Raw genomic sequence first — 24896 nt, 5'->3', positions numbered from 1 at the left:
AGTGTAACAGACAGAAAGACAGACGGCCTTTGTGTGAGCAAACTTCCCGTTGTTGCCTCCTGACTGCAGCATCCCACAGAGCAACACCGGCTCAGCCTCTTTCCGCAGAGTCTCCATGGTGAGCGGACACGTCAACAATTTGTGTACGTCACACAAGTTTGTCAATCAACCAAAAACAAGGCCTGTTTCATGCATCTCAAAATAATTAGCAATAAATAAGCTAATTGTGAGAAATTCCTACAATTATATAGATTATCTGTTAAAAAAAAACAAATTTAGGATAGGTTTAGCACACTGCTTGCCTTGTAAAACTTTAGTGCTCCGACATCTCAACTAGAAGCACTGTGTGTGTGCAAACACAGTACACGCACACACACAAAGTTGATACTCCATGAATCATAATTCAGCTACCGAATCCCTGAACATGCATAAAACATGAAGCCATGTGCAACCAATAAATTGCTGCGCAATTATTACACACAACCACAAGCCAGTGCTATCATGATCGCTTATCCTCAGTCACGGGCCTATATTCAAAGACCCAAACAGTGCATTCCCCACTTATGTTTTTGCATGTTCGCAGTGTTTACATGTTTTATGAACAATGTAGTATATGTCTTCGCTTTAATGTAGAAAGTATATTTCATTTGATGAAGAAATGGCGACGTAAAAAGGGAAGAAGGGATATTTCATGTTTGTAGGATGTTTTTAAACGAACAATTTCTAACTAAAACCAGACATAAATTACAGTTGAAACTGAGGGGAATGTCATTCATTTTGCAGCTATTTTAGTTTCAAGAGCATAAGTGAACGTCTTCAAAAAAAAAAAAAAAAAGCATGGCAACTCGTCCGACAGTCAACATATTCATTGCAGTGTGGACCACAGTGATCAGATCGGCAATGCAAAACCTATACATTGCGGCTTAAAAACCTCATCCATATTATTAACAGATGTTCCCTCGACCATACAGCTGCTGGTCTATCTTGCAAAACTGAACCAGATCTGACTGGGTACAGTAAATTGTACAGTAATGTACGTAAACAAGTGCAAAAACGTCCCTCTGTCTCTCTCCACGTCCTCACCACAGAACTACAATAGTCCTCATTTACTCTCCACTACCCAGGGTTCAACTGGAGAGCTCTCCTGCTTCAACGGTCCCCGCCACTTCCCACACAATTGATGCTGACCTGCACTTACATGGAGCGAACTAAAGCAGATCACTCAATGTGGAGAGCTTCCTTTTGTGGGCTGCACGAGAGCAAACAGTTGACCCCCCCCCCCCCCTTCACTGTGGCTCTCACAATACCAGCTATATCTCTCACTGTCATCTCCCACCCGCTCGCAATCACACTCCTGCTTTGCTGTTCATCTCCCACGGTTTTCGTTCGTCCCCTCCACGCAAAAAGAAAAACCAAAAATCAAAACCTGCCTTTCCTTCAAAAGCGCTGCCCTCTAATTTAAAGCCGAAGCGCTTTTTACCGGGCATATTAAAAAACTGTGTTCCTCCCAATCTGTTGTGCTTGATAACCAGAGACCCGCCGAGAGGGGACGAGGTTGATTTCTGTAGCCGCATCAGGAGAGCAAAAGCCGCGGTATCACGGCTCATCAGTTCTGGTCGTAAAAACAGCGGCACTGGTATTTTTAGCTGGAGGATTCGTTCTGTGGACGCTCAGAGATAGGAGCTGGTGAATATTGACCCGTCCTCCTGAGCCTCATTGCCGCTCAGAATAAAAGTCTTTAAGCGCCACTTGGCTCACACGCGCACACACACACACACACACACACACACACACACACACACACACACACACACCTTAACTCCTTATCTCATTCCGCTTTCCTTGTTTCTGTTCTATCTCAGCCACACCCTCTCCCAGCAATTCTTTGAGTTTTTATTTTATTTATTTATTTTTTACACATGGCTGTTAAAAGAATGCAATTTATGTCTGTTTTTTCATACCGCGCAGGTTGAATGTCAGGAAAATATTCTTGCTCCTAATGATGTCCATATTTATCTAATGATCTCATTAAGAAGTAGGAACAATGAAATGCACAGCAAAAGGCCTCTAATGCACCAACTAATGGCCAAACAGCAACGGGAATACAACACCAAAAAGATAAATCCAAAGCATACAGTAAATAAATTTTTTCTGAATCTCCGCCCAGGTCGTTTCACATAGAAATTAACCTGTATTAATTTGAATCCCACAGTAAATAAAAAGCACCTGCAGCTGTTCAAATCACATTATTCAGACGTATTTCACTGTGAGCCCACACACACATCACCAATCCATATGTTCACTGAACAGATTAGAGGAGGATATATCTTCCAGACTCATCATAGATCATGCTACAATTAAAAGTGAAAGCGGAACTCTCGGGGCACGCTCTCTGTCGGAGAAGTCATTATTGATTTCTGGTGGAACTTGATCATCTGGCTTGTGCACTAATGTGCCAGGAATATGAGTGTTACCCGGAAAGGCCTATACAGTAAACATCCTGTGGAGCTGGCTGGACAGAGACTTTTGATGTTCAAGTATGAAAGCTATTTTAGGAATGTAACATTGAAACTGTTGATTGTTTGACAGGGAGTGCTGCAGGAATGAGTCCTAAAACCAGGAAGTGAGTCAAAGTTTTTGCATTTGCCTCGAAGTCAATGGGTTTTTCCAATGGGTTTTTGGTTTGATGCCTAAAAAAAAAGGTCTGTGGTAACACAAGCCTTTAAACGTTTTGTTCTAGGATATAAGATACAGTACGTAAGTAAACACCCCTTACCCCAGCCGCCTTCTTTTAAGTGTCGTAAAGAAGGTGGTTGCTAACAAGTGGCTAAACGAGATTACAAAACGCCATCACGCCTTCACAGCCTTGTTGTAGCCTATACTCGCGTTCATGTGACTGTGGTGTAGTTCGTTCATAGCTTAATGTTTTGCATTCACTCTTCAAAAATCAGAAAAGTGATGTTCATTTGAGAAGATTAACATCGAAGTATCATAAACCTTTGTTTACCACAGCGCTTATTTTCTGCAATAATCCAAAATCCAATGGAAAAATAGGCCGATTAAAGTTCACACATGCAGTCCAGTCATGACTGCACTTCCTGTCAGTTGACCCTATGTCACATAAACTGAGTTTCTGATCAAATTTACAATATTTTGAAAAATACGCTTACTCAATTCCATGGCGAGATAGGTGAGAAGATCGATACCACAACCAATCTCTCTCCCAATCCATCAAATTCTGACACCCAGAGCGGGTACGTGGGCCGTCATAGTTTGACGCTCAGGGCCAATGACCAAGCGTCGGTATTTGACGTGTTTGAATGTGTTGGTTTGTCTGTTAAAATATGAAGCGACAGCCAGGGGGGTGCTAGCACATGCTAGCTAGCCCTCAATTTAACCTTTAGGCAGAGCCAGGCTAGCTGTTTCCCTGCTGCCTCCAGTCATTGTGCTATGCTAAGCTAACCGCTAGCTTCAGATTTGGCGTGAGAGTGGTATCAATTTTCTCATCTTAGTCTAGACAAGAAGGAAATCTTCCATTGGTTAAACTATACATTCAGGGTATAGTGACAAGGTGCTGATTTCCAGTGTTATGACAATGCAAATCAATCACACTTAAAAAAAAAAAAAAAAGCTGTTCCCTGTCAATAACAGCAGCAGAGAGAGGAAAATAAATTACGCTGAGTTAATCAGGTTGAGTGATGCATTGCGGGGGTGTGTTATGTCATCTTTAAGCACTTAATAGAATTGTAAAAGTACGACAGAATAGAGTAGAAGTTCAACCAAACACACGGTAAGGCAGTGAGTCAGCTGTGAGTCAACACTCCGCTGCTTGCTGTACAGATGAACATAAAATATTGATCCTTCAATCACTGTTCGCATTCATTTTTGTCTTCAGGGGGAGTTTCTGACCCCCTTTCCCACTCCGCCTGTCTGCATCTACTGCGCTGGAGTAAATTACAGGATACAAGTTTACTGCCTGAAGTTATAAGGAAAGGAGTGAAACCAGCAGCAGATACATGATGATTTGTTGAAGGGAGAAAATATCCGGAAATTCTTGTGAGTAAATATACTGTATAATGTATCTATGGTGAGGCTATGATTTTTCTTGAGTGACAGTACTCCCTTATTCCCCTCTTTATAAAGCAAGTATTTGGGGGGGGACATTTGGAGATAATCACTGAATGAATGATACAAATCAAAATAAGAAAAAAGCAAAACAGAACCCTGCAGCTGTTTTCATTGACCATCTGATCTGATCAGACTGTCATTTAACACATCACCTCATCATACAGTGCTACCACCATGTGGTCGTAACGTATTAATGCCATACACTGATAAATGTATACCTATACATACTGTATATATTTATATACACGTCTATGATTAATACATGGTTACAGAAGATGAAAAATAAAGACAGTACTTGCAAAACCATCCATTTCAAAATTTATTTTCACACTGCACCTGATATTTAATCATTTCAAATTGTGCCCAAGAGAATCAGCAGGAAGAAAACAGTTGTATTTACTTTATTCTAATCTAACCCTGTTTTATACAGTCTATGGTATTTACACAAGTACGTTTACAGTCAAATCTCAACTACAACCAGAAGGATGATTAATTACAAAGAACACTTTTAAGCAGCCTTATCTGATTCATTATGAAAACTTGTGGCTCGTAGTTTTTTTTTTTTTTATCTCTTAATTTAGCAATTCAGGGTTAAATCAATAGGAATGAAAACCAGTTTCTGTAACTAATCTATTTCACTTAGCCGTGTATTTAACTATGTTGTGAGACAATGGGGAAATACTGATTTAAAATTGCAAAACAAACATGTATTCTATTCTGTGCAATTATTTGAGTCCCATTGACTTTTCATTGCGAACATACAATACCCGAACCAGAGCAAGAAGTGTTTTTCAATAGATTTAAAGGATATTTTTAATAAGGGATATCATGTAGTGATTCTACAGTCGCTATCCACAGTTTAGAATTTGCTGCAGGCACTGGCAATACACCTCTGATTATGCAGAAATCCACCGCTTCTGTTGCGCGCAGTGCTAAGATAGGAGAGGCATTAGACGGTAACTGGTGAGAAATCTCTGATTGATAAAGGAAGACACAACAGCAACATCACAAATCAAATCACAATAAATAAATAGCAGTATTTTAGACTCACATTTAAAAGATTGAATGATGTTTGATGCGTTTACGTGCATGTCTCAATGTGTGATCGGAACATATAGATGCTGCACTAAGCTGCACATTCACTCAGCAGTGATGGCTTTGTGCGATGAAAAGGTGAGAAAACCTTTGTTCGTTACTAGGAAGAAGTGTGTCCCAGTTCCATAAAATATACTCGGAAACAAAAGGTAAACTCTGCACTAATGTTGAAGGTGCACTGTTTTTTTTGCAGTTACAAGTAATGAATGCATTTGGTAGATACAGGAAGTCACGGGTAGCACACATCACAGGACCCTCCGGCCTCGTCTTCTCACTCAATCTGGCCATGGGACAAAAAAAAAACCTTCACAGCAAAACCCTTTGGAGGGAAACAAAACTAAATAAAAATCAATCTTTGGAAGAGCTGTACGACTAAGAAGACACTACCGAACAGCAAGCTTTCAAAAGTGTGTTGTGTGTCTTCATCTTCCAGCCTCACTGACCTCATATTCGTGACTCCAGAGCTAAGTCAACCGATTTAGGGGAAGACCGGCGGCACCCCTACGGCCCGAGAAGAGAGAAAGCTCTTACTGTTTAGCCTACACTATAGTCTTCACTTCAACCGAATTAAACAGAGCAAAGCAGAATACATTGTACCACACATTTTTTATAGAGACATAATGTTGGTCAGCAGTTGATTTAATGAACACTGACTGAAACACAAGAACAAAATACTGAAATTTGAAGGGGAAATGTGAAAGGAGCCTGTCAATGTTTATTCAGAGGGCTTTCATGTTCCACTAGATCAGGAAGTCCGAGACTGTGGGCCTCCCCTCAGACAAAGCTTGGACAAAGGCTCCTCTCCTGGTTTACTTTTTTTGTTTCGCTCAATTGCTGGATGCCTATTTTGATATTATTTGATCCCATAGATACAGATAGACACTTAACGATTGAGGCCAGGTAGTTAGACATAACTGCAGACTACACCAAACGCATTAAAAAGGTCTGTCCTAAGGCATTTATTAGCTCTTGTGACTACTGTAGCTTCTCTCTGAACTATCTCCTAAACCAAATCACACATATTTAGGCTATTCTATGTGATCTTCTTTTGATAACTGACCTAATAACTAGTGTAATATATTTTCACTTCCATCCACTGAGCCTCCCCTCAAACAGTTTGTAACCACCCCGGGGAGGCCCGCCTCCCATTCTGAAAAACCTCCGCACTGTAAGGTTTGGCAGTAACAGCTGAAGAATAAGACCATACGCAGTTTCAGTAGTTATTTGGTCCTTGCTTACAGTGAACACACACACAGACACACACACACACACACACACACACAGACAGACCCAAAATGACCTGGAGAGAAATGACACAACACATCACGCATTAATGTGAACACACAGGATGGACTCACAGTTATTGCTGGTGAGCAGGAGAGAGATCCATGTCTTGTTTTGGGACACAGACTCATTCAGCAATCAACAATTGGTGCAAGGAAGCAAAGCCCTTCACCAGCAGCTTGGGTAAAAGTCACTACAGGCCATGCATAGAAGGTATCAATGTTGTCAAGCGCTGAACTGACGAGAGGAATGTTGAAAGCACAGGAGAGACTCCTGGATCGACTGAGACAGAAGTCCATATTTGTACTTTGATTCTGCACTTCAAGAGGCTGTCCATCGCAGCTGTCGTGCAGTCAGCAGAGCTCTACAGGAGACTCGAGAGGCTCCACTTTGGATTCGTCTTGACCTTAAATATCAGCACAGCTTGAAAGACCGAGAGCTGTCGCATCTAATTAGGCTTCCCTGAAACTGATCCCCAGTGGAGCGTCAGTGAAGGATTCAGTGTTGTTTAAGGATTCTTCTTCAGTGGGACCCAGGCTTTGGGCTCCCATCTGACACTTCGTCAAGTCATGTAGGCCAGTAGACGGTCCTCCATTTCAGATCCGGAAGCAGGCGTCAGTGGACTCCTTCCTCCAGAGAACCTTTGGCCTCCCAAATCTTCACTGTGCGGTCACTGCCACAAAAAACAACAACACATGTACACAATTCACAATCCCGTTTCACTGCACACTTGACAGTAATGGGGAAAAGCATCAGAATTCAGACGAGCACGTTGTGTGACTCACTCTGAGGCGGTGAACAGTTGGCTGCCGTTGGTGGCCAGGCCGTTGATGGGACTGTCGTGTCCCCGGACCTCACCGAGGGGCGCCAGCGAGTCGGCGTGCCAGAGGCGCAGCAGCCCTCCTCTGCATCCGCTGAGGAGCACCGGGGAGCCCGGCCACTGGCCTGGCATCACGCCCAGAGCGCTCACCCAGTCCGCCTGGGCACTGACAGACTGCTAGAGGAAAGCACAGTTAGATTTATTCTGTATAAATTTTCCCCCCAAAAGTTTTTCCAGCTCATGTAAATTGAAATATGGTCGGGTATAAAAGCCTCTGGCTCCACTATGCTGTGCTGCCGTGGCGTCAGCGTACCTGAAGCAGCCGTTTACTGCCGAGGTCCCACTTCTTGATGCGATAGTCTCTGGAGCCGCTGTAGAATACATCCCCGTGCACGGCCAGAGACTCCACGCCGTCCTGATGGGCGGGTTCGAACGTCTGGCTGGAGCTGATGCTACCCTGAGCACCTTCTGTCACCTCGAACATCTGGGGGAAAAAAAACCCGCATTAGCCCGCCGTGCATCTTATTCTCGTAGTTTGTGGCATACACACAGAAATGGGGAAGGCGATTTCAGTTGCTCTTACTTTAATGTGATGGTCTTTGGAGCCAGTGAGGACGACATCCTGCCCGTGACCTAATTTGTCAACGGTCAGACACATTACAGGTCCCAAATGGCCAGTGAGCTTCCCCGTGGATACAAATCTAGAGAAGGAAAAAGGAAAGGAGAATGAGTTCTGGTCCGTCTGCTTTGTAAAAAAAAAAGAAAACTCTAATCTGCGCTTTGGACTCACTTGCGGATGTCCCACATGCGCACAGCATTGCCAGCGGCGGCGTAAAGGAAGGAGCCGGAGGAGTTGAGGGCGATCTGGTTGATCTGACTCTCTCCTGGTGGGATGGACAAACTCCGGACAGACGAGCAGATGTCCCCTGAACCCACCTGGCCTGACGACCTGAGTGCAAAAATACGGCCTTTTTAGGGGCATTGTACTGAAACAATGGAAGCTGCAAAGACGTCAGAAGAACAAATGAACCCACGTGAGCGTGCGGATACACTTGGCAGAGTCTCGTATGTCCCACACTTTGATGTAAGCAGTGGAAACGGTGAAGACGAGACTTGAAGTGTACCTGAAATAAAACAACAAAAACAAGGAAAGATGACTACTATGTACTACTACTAAATACTACTATTACTGCTACTGAATTTGTACTATTGCTGTATTCTAGTACCTGACTGAGACCACACTGCTGGGATGATCTGCCAGAGACATGATCTCCTGACCAGTCACCAAGTTCCAGACTTTACATGTACGGTCTGAAAACACGAAACCCATGTTAGAGAATAGACACAAAAAAACAAATACATATATATATTTTCTGAGTTGCAAACAATTTGTTTTTCTACCTTTGGATCCCGTGAAGAGCAGATCATCTGTGGCATCCACGCAGAGAACAGGTTTGGTGTGGCCCTCTGCTACGTAGACACACTGAAGTTTGGCCTCGCGGCTGCTCTTCAAAGGGTTGATCACACCTCTACAATACACACGACATGATGAAAGATATACCTAGTGACTGGTGCTACTACAGTGGATGTGATACACAGCAATAACAGGGTTTGAAACAGAGGTTTGTATTTGAAAAGAAGAGGCTCAATGGACAGACTTTTGGGACACATTAAGAGGAGCATCACCTGTGGCCTTCAAATACAGGTGACTCCTCCAACCTGAATGAGAAAACAAAGTAACATGAAGGAAAATGTAAAAATCACATCATCTTTCAAGGGGGTCTCCACAGCTGAAATGACAATTCTAAGTTTAAAGAAAAATCTATTGATTGCACTTCCACTTACAGCGGTTTGTGGTCGCTGCCTTTAGTTTTAGCCTCCGCCGTGCTGAGCGGAGGTGTGTGTGTGGGTGCTGGGATGTGCGTCGCCGTGGCTCCTTTCTCCTGCACCCTCCTTCGGCTGAGGGGCGAGCGCTCGGGTGGCCTTCTCTCCGTTCCTGTGGGTGACCTGGTTCCACAACTGCAGACGGTAAGTAATGAAAGAAGAACACTTCAGCAGGGTGGAAATGTGGATCAACAATCTCCAATACTATACACGACAAGGACAAAAAAAATGCATTTGTGATAATGATCCCCCAACCAAAATAAAAATTTCAGACAAAGAGAATTATCTCGAGATATCCGCTGAGAAAAGTTGCCCCCAAAACACTTACATGCCAGCTGGCCTGGCAGACAGCGCAGATGGGGAAACGGTTTGCTGGCGGTCAGGGATTTGAGCAAGCATTTGACCCTGGATGTCTGCCGACCCTTCCAGGCGCTCCGAGAGGGGCAGCAGAGGGGCCGAGAAGTCTCCGGTGGGGGACTCGCAGGACGGGTCCCCACTGCCGGCATACAGCAGCTCCATCTGGGTGGTGGTGCGTCTGCGAGCCTGAGGGAGGAGAATGGTTTGGCTCGATATTCAGCAGACTCACAAGTCAATGGACCGGGTTTGTAATTATTTCAAGCCCTATAAATAGCTAACGTGGAATGGAAGAAGTTGTAGTTGTAGGAAGTAGAATAGGATGTCAAACAGGACAATGGACTCAACATTGTATTTGACTTGAACAGCATATTGGACATGGCTCTACTAATAAACGTTTTTACAGGTTATCATCACATAACCATAAACAGTACAGTACCTTGCCTCTGGGTCTGGTTTCACCACATAACTTCATTAGATCTGATGCCAGTGTGCTGAAACAAAGGGAGGGAAGCACAGCTGAGGCTCGTTGCAACTATTTGGCCATAAGTCTTCCTACTGGACAGCTTAAAATGTAACCGTTATGGTGGTGCTACATGAAGGGACCCTCAAGGTTATTGCAGTTGTAATATCTGTATAAACTAGCTGTGAAACGTTTCAGTCCGGACTACCAGACACGCCGACTTGTAAAAGAAGGAAAAGCACAGGGGACATTAATAACATAAATGACAGCTTTCTCCATTTAGGTGTCCCAGTAAGCCACGTCAGCGAGCCAGCATGCACGACACCAAGACACTGGAAGTGACACGCCCAAATCTCATTTTCCCACTATGAGAAAGACCCATAATTTATTGTAAAGGTTAAACATGACACACACAAAAATATAATTTTCTGCACATGTAGTTTGAGCATTAACAAGTGCTGTTAGACTGTGAATAAAAGGCATCACTGTGTGTCTGTATTTACCTGCCCTCCGCAGCTGGACTGGTGGTGGACTCGTCACTGCTGCTGCCATCTCCATTCTCTGCGAAAAAATCTGATTTCTCACTTAAATGGCAAAGCATATATATATATATATATATATAAAAATGTGTTTTGCCTCAACAGTGCAGTATATCTCCTAACAAACTGTATTTTCAAGGAATTTTGCAAAAGACAACGTCCATTTAGAAAGCTAAATATTACAGCACAACAATAATTAAGGCTTCAGCAGCTCATGACAAGGTCAGGGGTTGTTCAGCTTTAGATAAAGGGGGACAGAAGGGTGTCATCAGTTAATGCGACTGGAAGCTACAGTGTTGGGAGTGTTTTGGAAGGTACGAACACAAAGAGAAAAGGCAGACACACAAACTGCCGAGTACACTTTGTCTCTCGGTCTTGCAGCAGCGTGGATCTTTACTGCTGTTTAGGTTTTAGTGATCTGAGTAAGTGGGACTTGCTAGCAGGTGATGTAACGAGGGAAACTTAACACAACATGCACATCACGAGTTATTTCAACTGGGTTAGTATTTTAGAAGGAGGACTGATGCACACTACAAGATGTCTTAATGTACTTTAGAAATATAATTATCAAAAGCACATTAATGCATCAAGCATGAAAAAGAATATTAAGGTCAGAGAGCCACCTTGAGTAAACCAATTACTATACAACTATAACTGGTGTTTAAAATATAATATTTAAGGTAAAAACAAAACAAAATATGATCTATTTTAAAAAGCCCAAAGAGCCTTATGGTTTGTTGTTACATCTCTTTACAAAGATTCAAATTCACTGATGGGACCAAAGTCAAAAAAAGTCTCTAAACCATTTTGTGTGCCTGTTATTTTTTTTATCTTTTAGTTTAATTCCATATTTGCCTTTAATTTGGGTAAATCTTGTAGTGTGCATGTGCCACGCTCTCTAAATCACAGTCACATTGCTACGCAACTCATACATACTCACCCGGTGAGAGGTAACCTAACTCTGAGTTCACACCGACACAACAGAGAAAACAAACAAATCAAAATCAAAATCAAACCCAAAGATGAGGAAAAAAGGGCTACTCTTTATTTTACAGGCCAGGATTTTTGTATTTCAAGAATCAATTCTTTTTGCACGGCCTACAAAATAAAATGTAGCCATATGGTGAAAGAGAAAGAAAAGAAAAGGTGATTGTGATTGGCATGCTCGGACCGGTGTGGATTTCGTTGCCGTTTCCTTACCTTGCAGAGCGCTGCCCAGCAGAGCGTCGAGCTCCGGGTTGATCTCCGCCTTCTCCTTCAGCATGTGGAAGAGCAGCTGGTTCTGGGTGGCGCTGTTGATCTCTGTCTGCTTCAAAGTGCCCTCCATCACCTTCATCTGGGAATCCTTCTGGGCCGCCAGCAGACCCTGACACATGGTGACACAGAGGTGGCGGGGCTATAGGAGCAGCATGTTCTGTTCGCATCTCTCAAGCAGGCAAACCTGAAACGCACGCTCCGCATCTCTACGTTGTTGTAATTACGCCAGCCTCTTTATTTGTTCCGTCTGTCTTCTGGGTTGAATGCATTACCCCACCGAAACCAATTAGGTTGCATCATATCTAATCTTATCTAATTGAAACTTAATTTAATCAAGTTTTCCCCATCTAAAGTTCTCATTGAATTCAATTGTATAAAAGGAGTTATGGCTACAAAAGCAGAGGAATTGTATACAAGTTACCACAACAACCATGCAGTCCATTTATTTTCACGGATCTGGGCATCATATACAAATATAAGGAATGCTTGATGTTGTCTTATTTGATCTGTGCCGGGGTGGGGTTGCTTAATACATCATATAAAGGTAAAAGTGAAGGGTTAAATAAGTTATACATAAATATAAACTACAGGAACCGGACTTTACATGTTGTCAGTGAGTGAATGCAAACAAAGACACACTGATGACATCAAGACTGAAATAGCGTTATGTCAGCGAGCACGGTATAGGTACCTTACTGATGGCCATATTCATGAAATGATCCAGAAGGAAGCGGGCTTCTGATAAACTACAGGAGCTGATCACAGCGGTGACGTCCACCGTGTCTCCTTCCTCCTGTAGCAGAACAAAAACACGTTCAATGAAGTGGCACGGGAAGAAACTCGGTCACAGGAGAAGCTTTCCTGTCAAGAGTCAGACGAGAAGACTGATGGATTCTTGTATCTGTTTTATATCAGATTGAAGAGTGAGATAGGTATGTGGATGACACAAAGGGCATGACATTTGATTAAAATGCTGTTTAATAACTACATACAATATGTATATTTTAAAATTACATTTCCCAAAAATAACACAATATAGCTTTAGCTATATGCTAATAGCCAGTCAGCTAGGTTAGTTTCATGAGATAATTGATCAATGTGTGCAGAGAATCATACCTTTTGCCTTGGCAGCAGCGCTACAAATATACCCCATTTACACATTACTAAAGTCTTTACAAGCTAACTCTTAAGTTTTAATGGTGCAGCCCAGTTTAGTAATGCACAGTAGTTTCAAACTAGCTAATAAGTTAGCAACACAATCCTAAACGTGTACAAGTTCAACAGTTTTCTGTCATCAATCCTGCGCCCCCGCAGGTATTGAACATATCCACTTCCACATGATTATAGCAGCGCTCCCAATGCTAACACCGTAGCCCTCGGGCTTTACAGCGGATACATAATTGCACGGTTTGGCACCAGTGACAGCACCCACAGGCTTTTGGAAGGCACTTTCCACCCTGTTGTAACCTCTGATTGCTCGTTCTTTTAGCTCAATAATCATTCATTTAAAACGTTTTCCGGAGCACCGTGAGAGTGGACGTGTCATCTGAACCTTTTGGGGCCATACAGAGCAAAAAGCTCCTCGAATAACACTTGTAAAGCTGCATTTATGAACGTCTGTTTGGTATGAATCGCTATGTTTTGGGCTGTTTTAATGGGCTGCACTACCGGCGGCTCTTGTTTTATTGAGCCATTGTTTCTCCAACATAGGCGCCTGATGCTTATTTGTCTAAAATGCTCTGGGAGCCGTCAGTAGTGCTGAACTGTGCCATTATTTCTAAATTGTTTGCCTGAGGGCTCCAGTCCAGTACAAGCATATACTAGCTAATGAGGTAGTGATACACGTCACTCTGCACCCTGTATCCTGACTTTACCTTCAATTATTAGGCATCTAAACTGCAGGCATCCTGACCCCCCAAGGAATAAGATGCCTGGGCTTCCCCACCACCTCACCTTGGCCTCCTCCATCTGCATGATGTTGGCCTGGCACTCGGCGATGCCGTCGTTTATGTAGTCGATGTTGGCGCTCAGAGACTCCAGCTCCTCGCTCATTGAGGCCAGGGAGCGGTCGGCGTCCGCGCCGTCCACCGCCACCTTTTCTCTCTTCCTGGACACTCGCTCCCTCCGCCGGGTCAGCTCCTCCCGTTGCTAATGTGGTGGCGAGGAGTTTAGGGAGAGGGAATTGAGAGGAGATTTATTTTACAGGATCGAAAAAACACAATTTCTTCTCTTCTTTATTTTTCCACGACCATCTTGAATCTGACGACCTCATGTGTACCTTCAGCAGCCTGTTCATATCCGTCTCCATGTTGGAGATGGTCATCCTCTGCATGATGATGTCGGTGACACGTCTCTCCAGTGACTGCCATTTGGCCCTGGCGGTCCTGTTGAGGTAGATACTTCCCATCCGCACCGGGGAACTCCTGAGGGGAGAGGTAAGGCCCTCTTAAAACTGTTCAAACACGCACTCAAACTGTGTAATACACGCATGAACGTGATCAGATGCCGCACCTGGCTCCATTGGCCGGGGATGCTCCAGATGTCTGCGTCCTTCCCTGGGGGGCTCTATAAGACGACTCCTGGGGAGGCTCAGGAAAGCTCACCTTCCTGCTCACCTTCCCAGACACGGGCCTCACCTGCCGCCTGAGGGCTGTCACCTGATTAAGGTTCACAAAAGACGGAGTCATTTTGCGTGTAAGAGTGAAACAATAGCGGAAGCAATCCCAGCGATATTCTCCGTACCCCTCCCCCACGTGGCTGTGTCTCACCTCTTCGTTCTTCCTGCGAAGAATCAACTCCTGTTGTCTTTTCTGGGCCTCCATCTGCCTCATTTGGTGCTGTTAGAAGGATTGAATGTTAGGAAAGGAACTGGGAAAGTGACTAGATGTTTGCTTAAGTGTAAAATAAACTGAACAAAGGTACAATGATGACGGCTCTCACCTCGGCTCTGCGCTGGTCTTTCTTCAGAGAGGCGATCTCCCTGTTCCTCCTGCACTCTGAGGCTCTGTTTCTCTCCTGCTGCTCCTTCATCTGACGCATCAGCACCACCTGGTGGAAGAAAAGAAACACGACACACCAGGAGAAAATTGGCACCGCCACAAGACTAGAGTGAAGGTGGAAACAACCTATTCCTTTACAACCTATTCCTTTACCTTAGTCTTCTTCATCTCGGTCACGTCCAGCTGGAGCTTCTTGAGCTGCTTCTCGTACTGCGTCTGGTTCTTCAGCAGGCGGGCGTGCTGCTTCTGAGCTGACTGGAGCTTCTGCAGCTCTTTGTTCATGGAGCTCAGCTTCCTCTCGTACTCCGTTTTGATCTTCTTCGCCTTCTCCTCTGTACCCGACTCCACTGAACCTGGAGACGAGGAAGGGAATGATGAAGCCTTTCATTTCTTTTGCTCCTTGAACTTGAGCAGATTACTTTATCGCATCCGTTTCAGAGACGTATTTAGGTACCAGTTACTGAAGTCAAGTGTCTCTTACCCATGTTATGCAGCACCTTGTCCCGCTCCAGCTGCGTGTCTCGGATCTTGTTGTGCAGCATCGTCAGCTTCTGTTCGTACTGCTGCTTGAGAGTGTGCAGACGCCGCTGGCTGTTCTCCAGCTCGTCTATCAGCTTCTGCTTGATGGCGATCTCGCAGGTGATGTTGGCCAGGTCGGCCTGGACGTTTTCTGCACGCACAAAACACGTCATTAGAGCCCGATGCCTCTTCTATGTTATCACCTACTGTGGCTCCAGAAAAGAAGCTGTACATAATGGCTAATTTTACCTTTCTCCTCCAGTTCTTCGGAGTCGGAGTCGTCGGAGGTCTCGTCTCCCGCAATGTCAAAGTCCTCCTCCTCTCCATCTGCTTCCTCGCCTTCCTCGTGGTCGCTGCCCTCCTGTCAGCATAAAGAAACATACATGAAATACACACAAGAGACAAAAAAAACCCCTTAGAAATTTGTCATCTTTAAATAACGATCTTAAAGTTATTCTCCACCTCTGCCTCCTCGTTGCCTCGCTCGTGGTCGTTGTCTGGGCCTTCCTCTTTGATAACACTGAAAGAGGAAAAAGACCGTTAGCTCGCTACCTACCGAGAACTTATTCTGTGGGTCAGATCTGGAATTAACTGCAATTCAAATTACGAACGAGGGTGTGTGAAGTGCACATGCAAATGATTGTACACTCGATCAGATCAGGAGCACATGTGGGATGAGTGTGTTAATGAATGATTTCACTGTGATTGCATGGGTGGAGACATTAATGACACACTGGGAAAGACAATTTGATTAACTGATCACTACTAAGAACATTACAAGCTGACTTCATTTAAAGGAGGGTTGCCACACATGGTTAAGATTTGTTGACCAAATTCCTACATCTAAATTTTTTCTTCTTCTTTTCAAATTACTTTTTTTTACTATCAAACTCCATTTTTCCTCCTTTTTGTTTAAGGGTAAGATATGATCTGATCAACATCTTGCCGTGTGCAGTGAAAAGGAAACATAGAACAGAGGGTTAAGAGGAAGAGCTGGTTAAAATATTTGTTTCCCTCCAGGAGTGTAAACCGCCTGTAGGTGCAGAAGAAATTAGTGATTAGTTTCTTTGGGAACTTTGGGAACTTTGGGTTTGGGCGCAGGTTAACAATCAACTGAAATCCTTTCAATTACTTGGTGCATTTCAATCAGAGCACAAAAGTACTCGATTTGCACCGCTGTGTAATTGAACTAATTTCAGATCCGACCAAATCCTGGGTGGGTTTTAGCGAACCTGGTGTGTTCAACCTCTTGGTGGTGATTCTCCTCACATCGCCTTAGTCTTCAGAGAGAGAGAGAGAGAGAGAGAGAGAGAGAGAGAGAGGGAGGGATGGGAGGATGGGGGTGAGGATGGTGAGGAGGAGGTAGAGGAGGGGGGGGGCAGATAGGCCGCAGAAGTTGGGGCAAGTGAGGGGAATATTATAAGATGGGAGAAAAGACAGAGAGTGAGAGAGCAGCAAGAATGGCCGGGGCGAGTGCAGAGACTCTCACAAACGCAGTGTGTTCGAATGATGAACGCTGCTGATGGAGATGACAAAGACAGATTCCACGTAAAAAAATCCGGCTAAAAACGACGACCAGATAACATATTAAACACCTCGGCTCTAATGTGCAAAGATCAGTGTGCTGCAGCGTGCCAGAACCCGACACCCAGCCATCATCGTTAATAGCTGTCACTATCATCTTGTCTAAATCCAGCCAGGGTGTAAACTGCCAATGCAGGGAGCATCGATCCATACACTGAATTTCACCATCTCAAGAACAAGTGTGTCAGACCCACACTATACCTCTTCTTCTTCTTCCTCTCCTTCCTCTTGAGTTTCTCCAGGCTTTTCTTGGCCATTTCGATGACGTCGCTGGCCTCCTTCTCGGGGACGAGGTGGCTCTGGGAGAAGGAGCCGCCGTACAGCGAGGAGTGCGTCGAGGCCCGAGACAAACTCTTCCTCAGATTCTCATTCACGGCCTCGCTTTCCAGAAGCTTAGCTCTAAGGAGCGGAGGAGGGTCGAGTGTTATTTCCGTCACACGGCACGAACACTTGTTTTTTACCTGCTGTTTAAATAATAAAGCCAGAATACTAATACTTTATATAAATAATGCGGTGACCACATACCTGAGCTCCTCGATTTCCTTGATGTAGTTCTGAATCATGTTCCCGATCTCCTCACTGCCTTCACCTACAAGCAGAGGCATCACTTAAAGTGGATTTGTACAGTGGTGGAGAAGAAGACTTTAAAGTGTAATTACATGTTACATGTTAAAGCTACTCTTTATTTGTACACTTCTGTGACACTATAAATCAGTAGGTCATCATTTGTATTTGTCCAAAACAAAAAAAAACTAAAAACTGTAAAACTAACAACATTCCAATCAAGCTCCGTTGTACTTCTTGTGTTTAGTGCTAATTAGCTAGCGCTGTGATTGTGAGCATATTAGCATACTGACGTTAGCATTCAGCTCAAAGCCCCGCTGTAGAGCAGCTAGCATGGCTATATATTCTTGTTAAACCAGTAAACAAATTGGATATCTACTTTTTTTTGAATACATTAAAACGATATGATGACAATTACATTCTATTTGTTATTTTTAAATATAAAAGATAGCCAGAGTTGCGTATTGTGTATGTGCAAGAACTTGTATGCTAATCTGAGCAGCAAACCATAAATACATTCTGATGTAATTAGTTAGGAAATAGCATTAGCCGCACTAACAAACTTATTTTATAATATATTATAATAATGGGTGTACACTTTTGGTTTTTGACTGGCCAAGTGTGCACTGATATCCAGGGAGATTCTTTAAATGCATACATATATATATATTGGACCATATCGTTGCCACATCTAAAATCATATACATATGACTATGGTTCGTGTTTTCTTTTTTTTACCATGCTAATTTAGTTTTTTTTGCCCACCTGCTTTGGCCAGCACCTGGTTGGCCTGGTCACTGAGGATCTGCGTGAGTCTGGCTCTCTGGGCGTCGATGGTCTCCTGCATGGCCTTCACTCTCACCCTCAGGTTGTTGTTCTCCGTTTGCAGCATGGAGTTCTCGTGGACCAAGTCGTTGATGCCCTCCATGCCATCTTCACCCACCATGCGCTTCCCCTGAGCATCAGACAGAGCGGTTGATGATCATGAATCCCCCCACACTGATTGTATTCCCTCTATTCATTTTATTGTTCCATCTACCAGGCTCGCTCCTTTCCCTCTGCCCTCTTACCGTCTTGTACTCCATCAGCTCCATCTGCAGTCGCGCTATCTCCGTCCTCAGGGCGCTGATCTGCTGGCTGGCTTTGTCCTGGTTCACCATCACCTTGTTCTTGATGTTTCGGGCTCTGTTGGCGTACTTCAGAGCGTTCAAGGTCTCCATGAAGTCCCGGTCCGACGGGCTGATGCAGGCGATCATCACCGTTTGACTGGAGAACGCACAAATGAAGAACAGTTGCAATGACTAATCTGTAAAACTAATACGCTGTTTTCATGCCATGTTAGGTGTACTGAAGGACAAGTTTAGCCTCTGCATGTTTTAAAAATCTAGTGAGGATTATTTCATGTTTAAAGCAGCACTGGTGATCAATCACTGACTTCAAAGCAGGTAAATCAACTTTTGCAGCACGGAAATACTGGTTTGTCATCCATTGTCAAAGATACACATCCGTATCTGCGCGCAGACAGAGTTTACAAACCTGTTGCCGCCCAGTGAGTCCTGCAACAGCCGGGTCAGTTTGGAGTCCCTGTAAGGCACGTGAGTGGAGCGCTTACTCCTGTCTCCCAGAGCGCTGATGACGTTTCCCAAAGCAAGCTGAGGTGAGACGGGGAGAAATAACAAGTGTATGATTGGATATTTGAGGGTTTACGCAATTCCGGGACTAAATGAAATAGGAAGTAAACAACACTGTTTTGAGTACTTTTGGAAAAACACATGTGCAGTACATGTTCTCGTCCACCTGGGGGCTCTCTTGCTCCACAAAATCCCCTGACACTGGTGAACGTTGACATGCACAGTCATAGAATAACAGATTCACTACTTTGCATCGTCACCCCAATCAACACAAACACATTTCTATGGCTGCATGAATACAACACATGACTATGAGCTATGACTGCAGACGTGCTCTTAGCGTCCTCACCAGCCCACAGTTGATGGAGATGCCCTCTTTAGCTCGGTCTCCCGTCGCTCCAGTTCTCTTCAGTCTCTCAGAACCGGCCAGGTCCACAAAGTGGAACTTGGCCGTCAGCGTTTCGAACTCGTTGATCTCTGTGTCGTTGGATAGACGGTTGTCTGTTACGTTCTCCTGGAAGAGAAAGAACGCAGCGTAAAAAAAAAAAGAATACATTGCAGCTGATGGTGATTTCAGCGGCGGCATGTGTGTGCGGTCGGGTACGCACGTCGTTGTTGGGAGAGCACACTCGAACTTGGCACAGGTGGATGGTGAAGATGGCGTGGGAGCGCGAACTCTGTGCGTTCATCTGAGTGCTGGCGGTGGTTCGAGACAGAGCGCCCAGCTTCAGACACTGAATCATCTGTTGGAGGAGAGACATAGGGAACAGATTGCAGGTTGTTGGATGATAAAAATAATAATATAGGAACTGTACAGCGAAGTGAATTGACTTCATAGATGTGGAAATACAGCCGGAACTACTGTAAGTTTTTTTCTAATTAAAGTAAACTGATGCTTTTATATCATAGTGGTGGTTTTGAGTATCAAACCATTTCAGAATACGTTTATTAGGATGGGGTTGTACTGATTTTTAAACCCACTTCTAAGCAGTAGTGTGTGATTGATTAAGGGTGACGTCCCTCCTGCAATTCCAATTTTTATACAATACGTCGTTACTTTATGTGTGTGTGTGTGTGTGTATATGTTACAGTTGTGCTCCCACATAAACCACACATTATAACAGAAATGTGCGATGACTAATGAAAAAGGGCTCGTCTGTGTGTCTGGAGTGGGTGCAAAAAGAAAACCGTTGAAGCCGACCTCAGCCTCAGAGGTCACGGTGCGAGTGGTGACCCCCACGGTGTAGATGCCTCCGTTGGCGTCCTCGTGGATCTTGACGTTGGATCTCTGCCTCCTGGCCTCGATGTCTCGGGTCGAGTCGAACAAGTCCAGCACCTCCTCGTTGTACAACTGCAGAGTATGGAGAGAACGCAGATAATACACGTATTATTGCCATACATCCACAGACCCTGGACACATTTTTTGAGGACCACTTTAGTGACCTAGACACGTCGAACGCGAACCACTGCTGTCCTCACAATGAATTACTGTACATAACCTGCATACATCAGTGTTTCCCAGAGGATTTAGTGAGACCACGGTGGGTGGACCTCGTACCCTTTAGGGTGGTTTCGGGGGCATGCTCCCCCAGGAAGAACATTTGGGACATCTAAAGTTAGATACATCTATCTGGTGCACTTTGAGAGCAAAATCAAGAGGCTAGACCTGAAGAACTTTGTGCTCTTGTAAACAATTTTGTGTTCTAGCAGTAGTGGAATGTAACTAAGTACATTAAGGCCTACTGACAATTAAAGGTAGTTGTACTTTACTTGAGTATCTCAATTTATTGTAACTTTATACTTCTACTACATCTCCGGGGGGAAATTAGTACTTTTAACGTACATACGTAAGTTACTACTTACTTTGCAGATTTAGATTCTTAATATAAAATATAAACTATGATCTAATATTAAGTACATCATTATTAAGTATATAAAGTATGGCCAGCCAGCCCGTTGAGTATAAAAATGTTTCATTTCATAATGAAACTGTGGTGGGACAAATTAGACTATGATGGGCCACAGTGGAAAACAGTGGACATTGGCATTACAGTGTGTCATTTTGCATACATGCAGGATTTCCCAGTCAATAGAATATCCCTGAAGGAAGCAGACATATCTGAGCGCATAGGAAAGGTGACAGAGAAATACTTTCTGCAACAACTTCTCGGTCCACACAGCGTGGTATGACTGACATTAAAAGCTATTGTTCGGGCTAAATCGCCTTTGGTTTGCTATTATTTATTGGTAAAGCTTATTGGTAGGAGAGGAAACAATCATCCCACGTCTCTCAATTAGCTCAGCTATATTTGTTGTCCATAACTTTACTTTGAAATTGCGTACTTTGATATCTAAAATGCGTGCCTGCTACGCAAAATGCGTACAGGTTGGCAGGTCTTCTTCCCAGACTCGTCTTCCCCCCCCCCAGCTGCTTCTTCACCAGCTGCCGGCATCCACCCGTTGGTGGTTAAAAATAAAGCCAGGAGCTGACCACAGTGACGGACTAACGACAGTTTAATGGCTGTAGGGTCATCTGGACGCTTTCACAACCCTAAAACCCCCTACACCCTCTGCTGACATTTGACCTCTTGCTGTCTGCATGCTCTCGTTACGTCTAACTAATGGACCTTAGGCGGACTGGATGCTTTGAATGAAGAGTTTAGACTGAGTGCTGATAATTGCCCCTTAGTTTGAGACATAAACCCCCATCCTGTGAATGTCAGCCTCTGTGTGTGTGTGTGTGTGTGTGTGTGTGTGTGTGTGTGTGTGTGTGTGTGTTCCTGCACCTCCAGGAACTGTGCGTTGATCTTGAACTCGGGAACAGGCCGGCCCTGCTCGGTGGCAGCCTCTCTGCGCTCCTCGATCCCCCTGAACAGGTGGTTGATGGCCCGGGGAATGATACCCAGCTCGTCCTCCTCGATGTTGACGTCGAAGCCGGTTCCCATGGTGTAGGTCTTTCCCGAACCTGTCTGGGCGCCGGGGGAGGAGACAGAGACATCAGTCACTTTACCAAAATGAGGATAAAAGTCCATTTCTGCTCTTATTGTGTGTACTTTTTTGCATATTTCAGCAATATGTTGTTTCTTAGCTGTGTCACTCAACTAACCGACTGTCGACTGGAGCCCGTCTCTGGTGCAGCTCTGAGTAGTTTCTCTAACATATGGGGAGCGGGGGGGGGGTCAGAGGGGATGGGGTAGTCGCCGTGGCGACAAAAGCAGGAATGCAACATTGGGCTCAAATTCACGCGTCACCCCTCTCCTTCCTGACCAAATGCCTGAAAGAGACCCTGACAGGACTGTGTGTGATATATGAGGAAGTGTGTGTCTGTGTGTGTGTGTGTGTGTGGGAGACAAAGACAGCGTTTGTGTGTACGTCGGTTGTATCCTACGAGACCACACCTTTTTTTTTTACTACGTTCGTGCGCATGCTCCTGTGTGCGTGCACGTGGCCTCCACTGCACGCCGTGAAAGGCTCTTTGACGGGAACACAAGGGCTGCAGCAACAATGTGAGGAGAGCAGAATGAAGAAGAGCGGAGGGGGAAGATTAAGAGGAGGGAAAGCTGCGGCCGGAGACGCCGCGGGAGAGACAAATGAAAAGCAGGTCGCTTGCTCGCTCGATGTATTTGATTCATTCTGCACGAGATGCAATGAAGGCTGATAGAAAAGTATTTTTTATCCAATAGGCTTTGGTGTTGATGCAGCTGCTTTTGCTCCTTCTATTGTCACTGTTAAAGGCCTCCACTCTACCACAGGGTCCTAAAGATTTATAGATAATGTCACATTATATCAGGGATATACTACATATTACATTAGACAGGGGCCATGGCATGTCAACCTTTACATGAGACATCTGTTGAATTACTGGACGTATTGCCTTTACATCTGAAATTATGGACTTGTTTGAAAGAGCAATAGAAAGAGAGTAATAGCAAAACATGGGTTTGGCACAGTTGTGCATTACAAATAGTCCGGTATCCAGTTATAGGGGGGAAATAACAAAAATATCTCCAAACAAGCCACTATATGGACCTATAAAGACACAGTACACTTTAGCTATGCATTTCCATTCAACTCTTTGAAAGGGTGTGAAAATGTGTAAAGTAGTGTTTAGTACTAGTACTAAAAGACAGCCTTTTTTGGGGGGGGGAGGGAATGATGCAAATCTCATATTTGTCTGCTCTGTATGAAGCTAGAGACCGTAGTTTAGCATACAAACTAGAAAAGGGTGTCTGGTTCTGTCCAGAGGTAACAAAATCTCACTTATGTTTCGACTTTGCGGTTTATTTGCCTGCTGTGGAAAGAGGTGACGCTCTGCTCACACTCTGCTTTGATTGGGCAATCGCCCCGTCTATCTCTCCCTCTCAGGATAATCTATCGGAGCCAATATAAAGCTGCGGTGGTGAGAGCAGGTCAGAACACGTCAGCTGATAGCTTGTGAGGCCACGTTCACTCCCTCGTTACTCGTCCGATAATATTATGTGCTGCCATAAATCTAGCCGGAAGTAGCTCCAGCGTGCGAGTGTTTGTGTTGATCTGCCAACACGCAGGGAACCCTGGTGACCCACCTGTCCGTATGCAAAGATAGTGGCGTTGTATCCCTCCAAGCAGCCCTCGATGAGACTCTCGGTGCAGTGCGTGTAGATGCTTTCCTGCCGGCTGTCCATGTCAAAGACGTGGTCGTAGGTGAAGGCCTTGTCCTTACCCAGGAACACCTGCGGCTCCCCGGGCATCACGTACGTACAGATGTGGCAGCCCTCGATCTTCTCTTTGGCCAGCTGAGGACGGATCCTGGTGGAAGGAGAAGAAGGAGATTTTTTTTCACTACCCACCATAACTCAAGATTTCAGCACCGCGGGGAGAGAAAAATCGAGCACAGAAGCCCTTTCAAGGACATTTCCTAATCGATTTCAAAACCTTTAAAGCCTAAGTTACACATTTTTAATTCATAAACTTTTCAGCTGTTCAAGGCCCTTTGCAACTCTGGTCTGTGGGTGTGTGAGGAGGCAGAGCGGAGCTCTGTGTTCAAAAGCCTGATCTTACGTTGTTTCACAGGTTTGCTGGTAAAAAATGTAGCCGAGTAAAAGACAGATATTTTCACTGAGCTGCAAGCAGATGAGTGCTGCTACTGTGCAGTGTGTGTGTGTGTGAGAGAGAACGTGAAGGACCACGCACTGCCAACACACCCTCCAGCACCCACCATACACAGTACAGTGTCCTCACTGTTCAAGAGAGAGAGAGAAAGAGAGAGAGAGAGAGAGCTCCGGGTAAACAGTCCCACCCTGGATTTCATTAGTGAATCACTCCCTTTACCTTAGCGCAAATAAACACACCGTTATTACATCGTTTCCTCCCATGATGCACCTCTGCCTCTCGTCACTGAACTCACTGTCCACCTGAAGAGGAAGCGGGAATATCGGAGGGAATCATGTGGACATATTTGGAGCATTAAAATATCAAAAAATATTTGAAGCTTTGACGGAAATCTGTAAAGATTATGTACAGAAAAAGATAATTCAGAAATAATATTTGAAATGCCTTTGGAAGAAAAAAAAAAGGAAATTTCTAGCAGGCATTAAATCTGAGAGAGTGTGTGTGTGTATGAGTGTGACACTTTGCACTGCACTTTGCATTCGGTGTGCTGTATTCCTACAGCTGTAGGACTGGAGATGGCCACTCACATGAGGAAACAGGATCTGTGCATTTATTCTACAAAAGCAGCACGGGGCCAAGTCAGTACACACACACACACACACACACACACACACACACACACAC

At 44.5% G+C, this 24896-nt stretch overlaps 1 protein-coding gene across 6 annotated transcripts in view; it reads right to left on the bottom strand.

The window, feature by feature from the left end:
* Positions 1-4433: 4433 nt before the first annotated feature.
* Positions 4434-24896, bottom strand: part of LOC116393426 (kinesin-like protein KIF21A) — a 30073-nt gene continuing 9610 nt past the window's right edge. The window contains exons 2-37 of one of the 6 annotated variants that reach the window (XM_031865760.1): positions 23687-23909; positions 21908-22090; positions 20323-20472; positions 19730-19864; positions 19471-19635; positions 19027-19142; positions 18561-18756; positions 18256-18445; positions 17452-17515; positions 17128-17325; positions 16575-16622; positions 15805-15862; positions 15592-15703; positions 15305-15493; positions 14977-15176; positions 14765-14872; positions 14593-14661; positions 14336-14481; positions 14103-14247; positions 13778-13972; positions 12516-12617; positions 11768-11933; positions 11508-11528; positions 10532-10589; positions 10005-10059; positions 9540-9754; positions 9173-9346; positions 9014-9046; positions 8729-8856; positions 8554-8638; positions 8362-8451; positions 8118-8276; positions 7911-8028; positions 7641-7811; positions 7293-7504; positions 4434-7180 (exon numbers count right to left, since the gene is read on the bottom strand). In XM_031865760.1, coding sequence (XP_031721620.1) covers positions 7123-7180; positions 7293-7504; positions 7641-7811; positions 7911-8028; positions 8118-8276; positions 8362-8451; positions 8554-8638; positions 8729-8856; positions 9014-9046; positions 9173-9346; positions 9540-9754; positions 10005-10059; positions 10532-10589; positions 11508-11528; positions 11768-11933; positions 12516-12617; positions 13778-13972; positions 14103-14247; positions 14336-14481; positions 14593-14661; positions 14765-14872; positions 14977-15176; positions 15305-15493; positions 15592-15703; positions 15805-15862; positions 16575-16622; positions 17128-17325; positions 17452-17515; positions 18256-18445; positions 18561-18756; positions 19027-19142; positions 19471-19635; positions 19730-19864; positions 20323-20472; positions 21908-22090; positions 23687-23909 — 4735 coding nt within the window. In that variant the 3' untranslated portion in view covers positions 4434-7122. The remainder of the gene's footprint in view (positions 7181-7292; positions 7505-7640; positions 7812-7910; positions 8029-8117; positions 8277-8361; positions 8452-8553; positions 8639-8728; positions 8857-9013; positions 9047-9172; positions 9347-9539; positions 9755-10004; positions 10060-10531; positions 10590-11507; positions 11529-11767; positions 11934-12515; positions 12618-13777; positions 13973-14102; positions 14248-14335; positions 14482-14592; positions 14662-14764; positions 14873-14976; positions 15177-15304; positions 15494-15591; positions 15704-15804; positions 15863-16574; positions 16623-17127; positions 17326-17451; positions 17516-18255; positions 18446-18560; positions 18757-19026; positions 19143-19470; positions 19636-19729; positions 19865-20322; positions 20473-21907; positions 22091-23686; positions 23910-24896) is intronic. The other 5 variants (XM_031865761.1, XM_031865765.1, XM_031865762.1 and 2 more) reach the window with 5 other exon arrangements.

The sequence above is a fragment of the Anarrhichthys ocellatus genome, unplaced genomic scaffold (assembly GCF_004355925.1).
Source record: "Anarrhichthys ocellatus isolate YVR2014 unplaced genomic scaffold, GSC_Weel_1.0 scaffold33, whole genome shotgun sequence".
Classification (NCBI taxonomy): domain Eukaryota; kingdom Metazoa; phylum Chordata; class Actinopteri; order Perciformes; family Anarhichadidae; genus Anarrhichthys; species Anarrhichthys ocellatus.
This window is presented reverse-complemented; position numbering and strand designations above follow the sequence as displayed.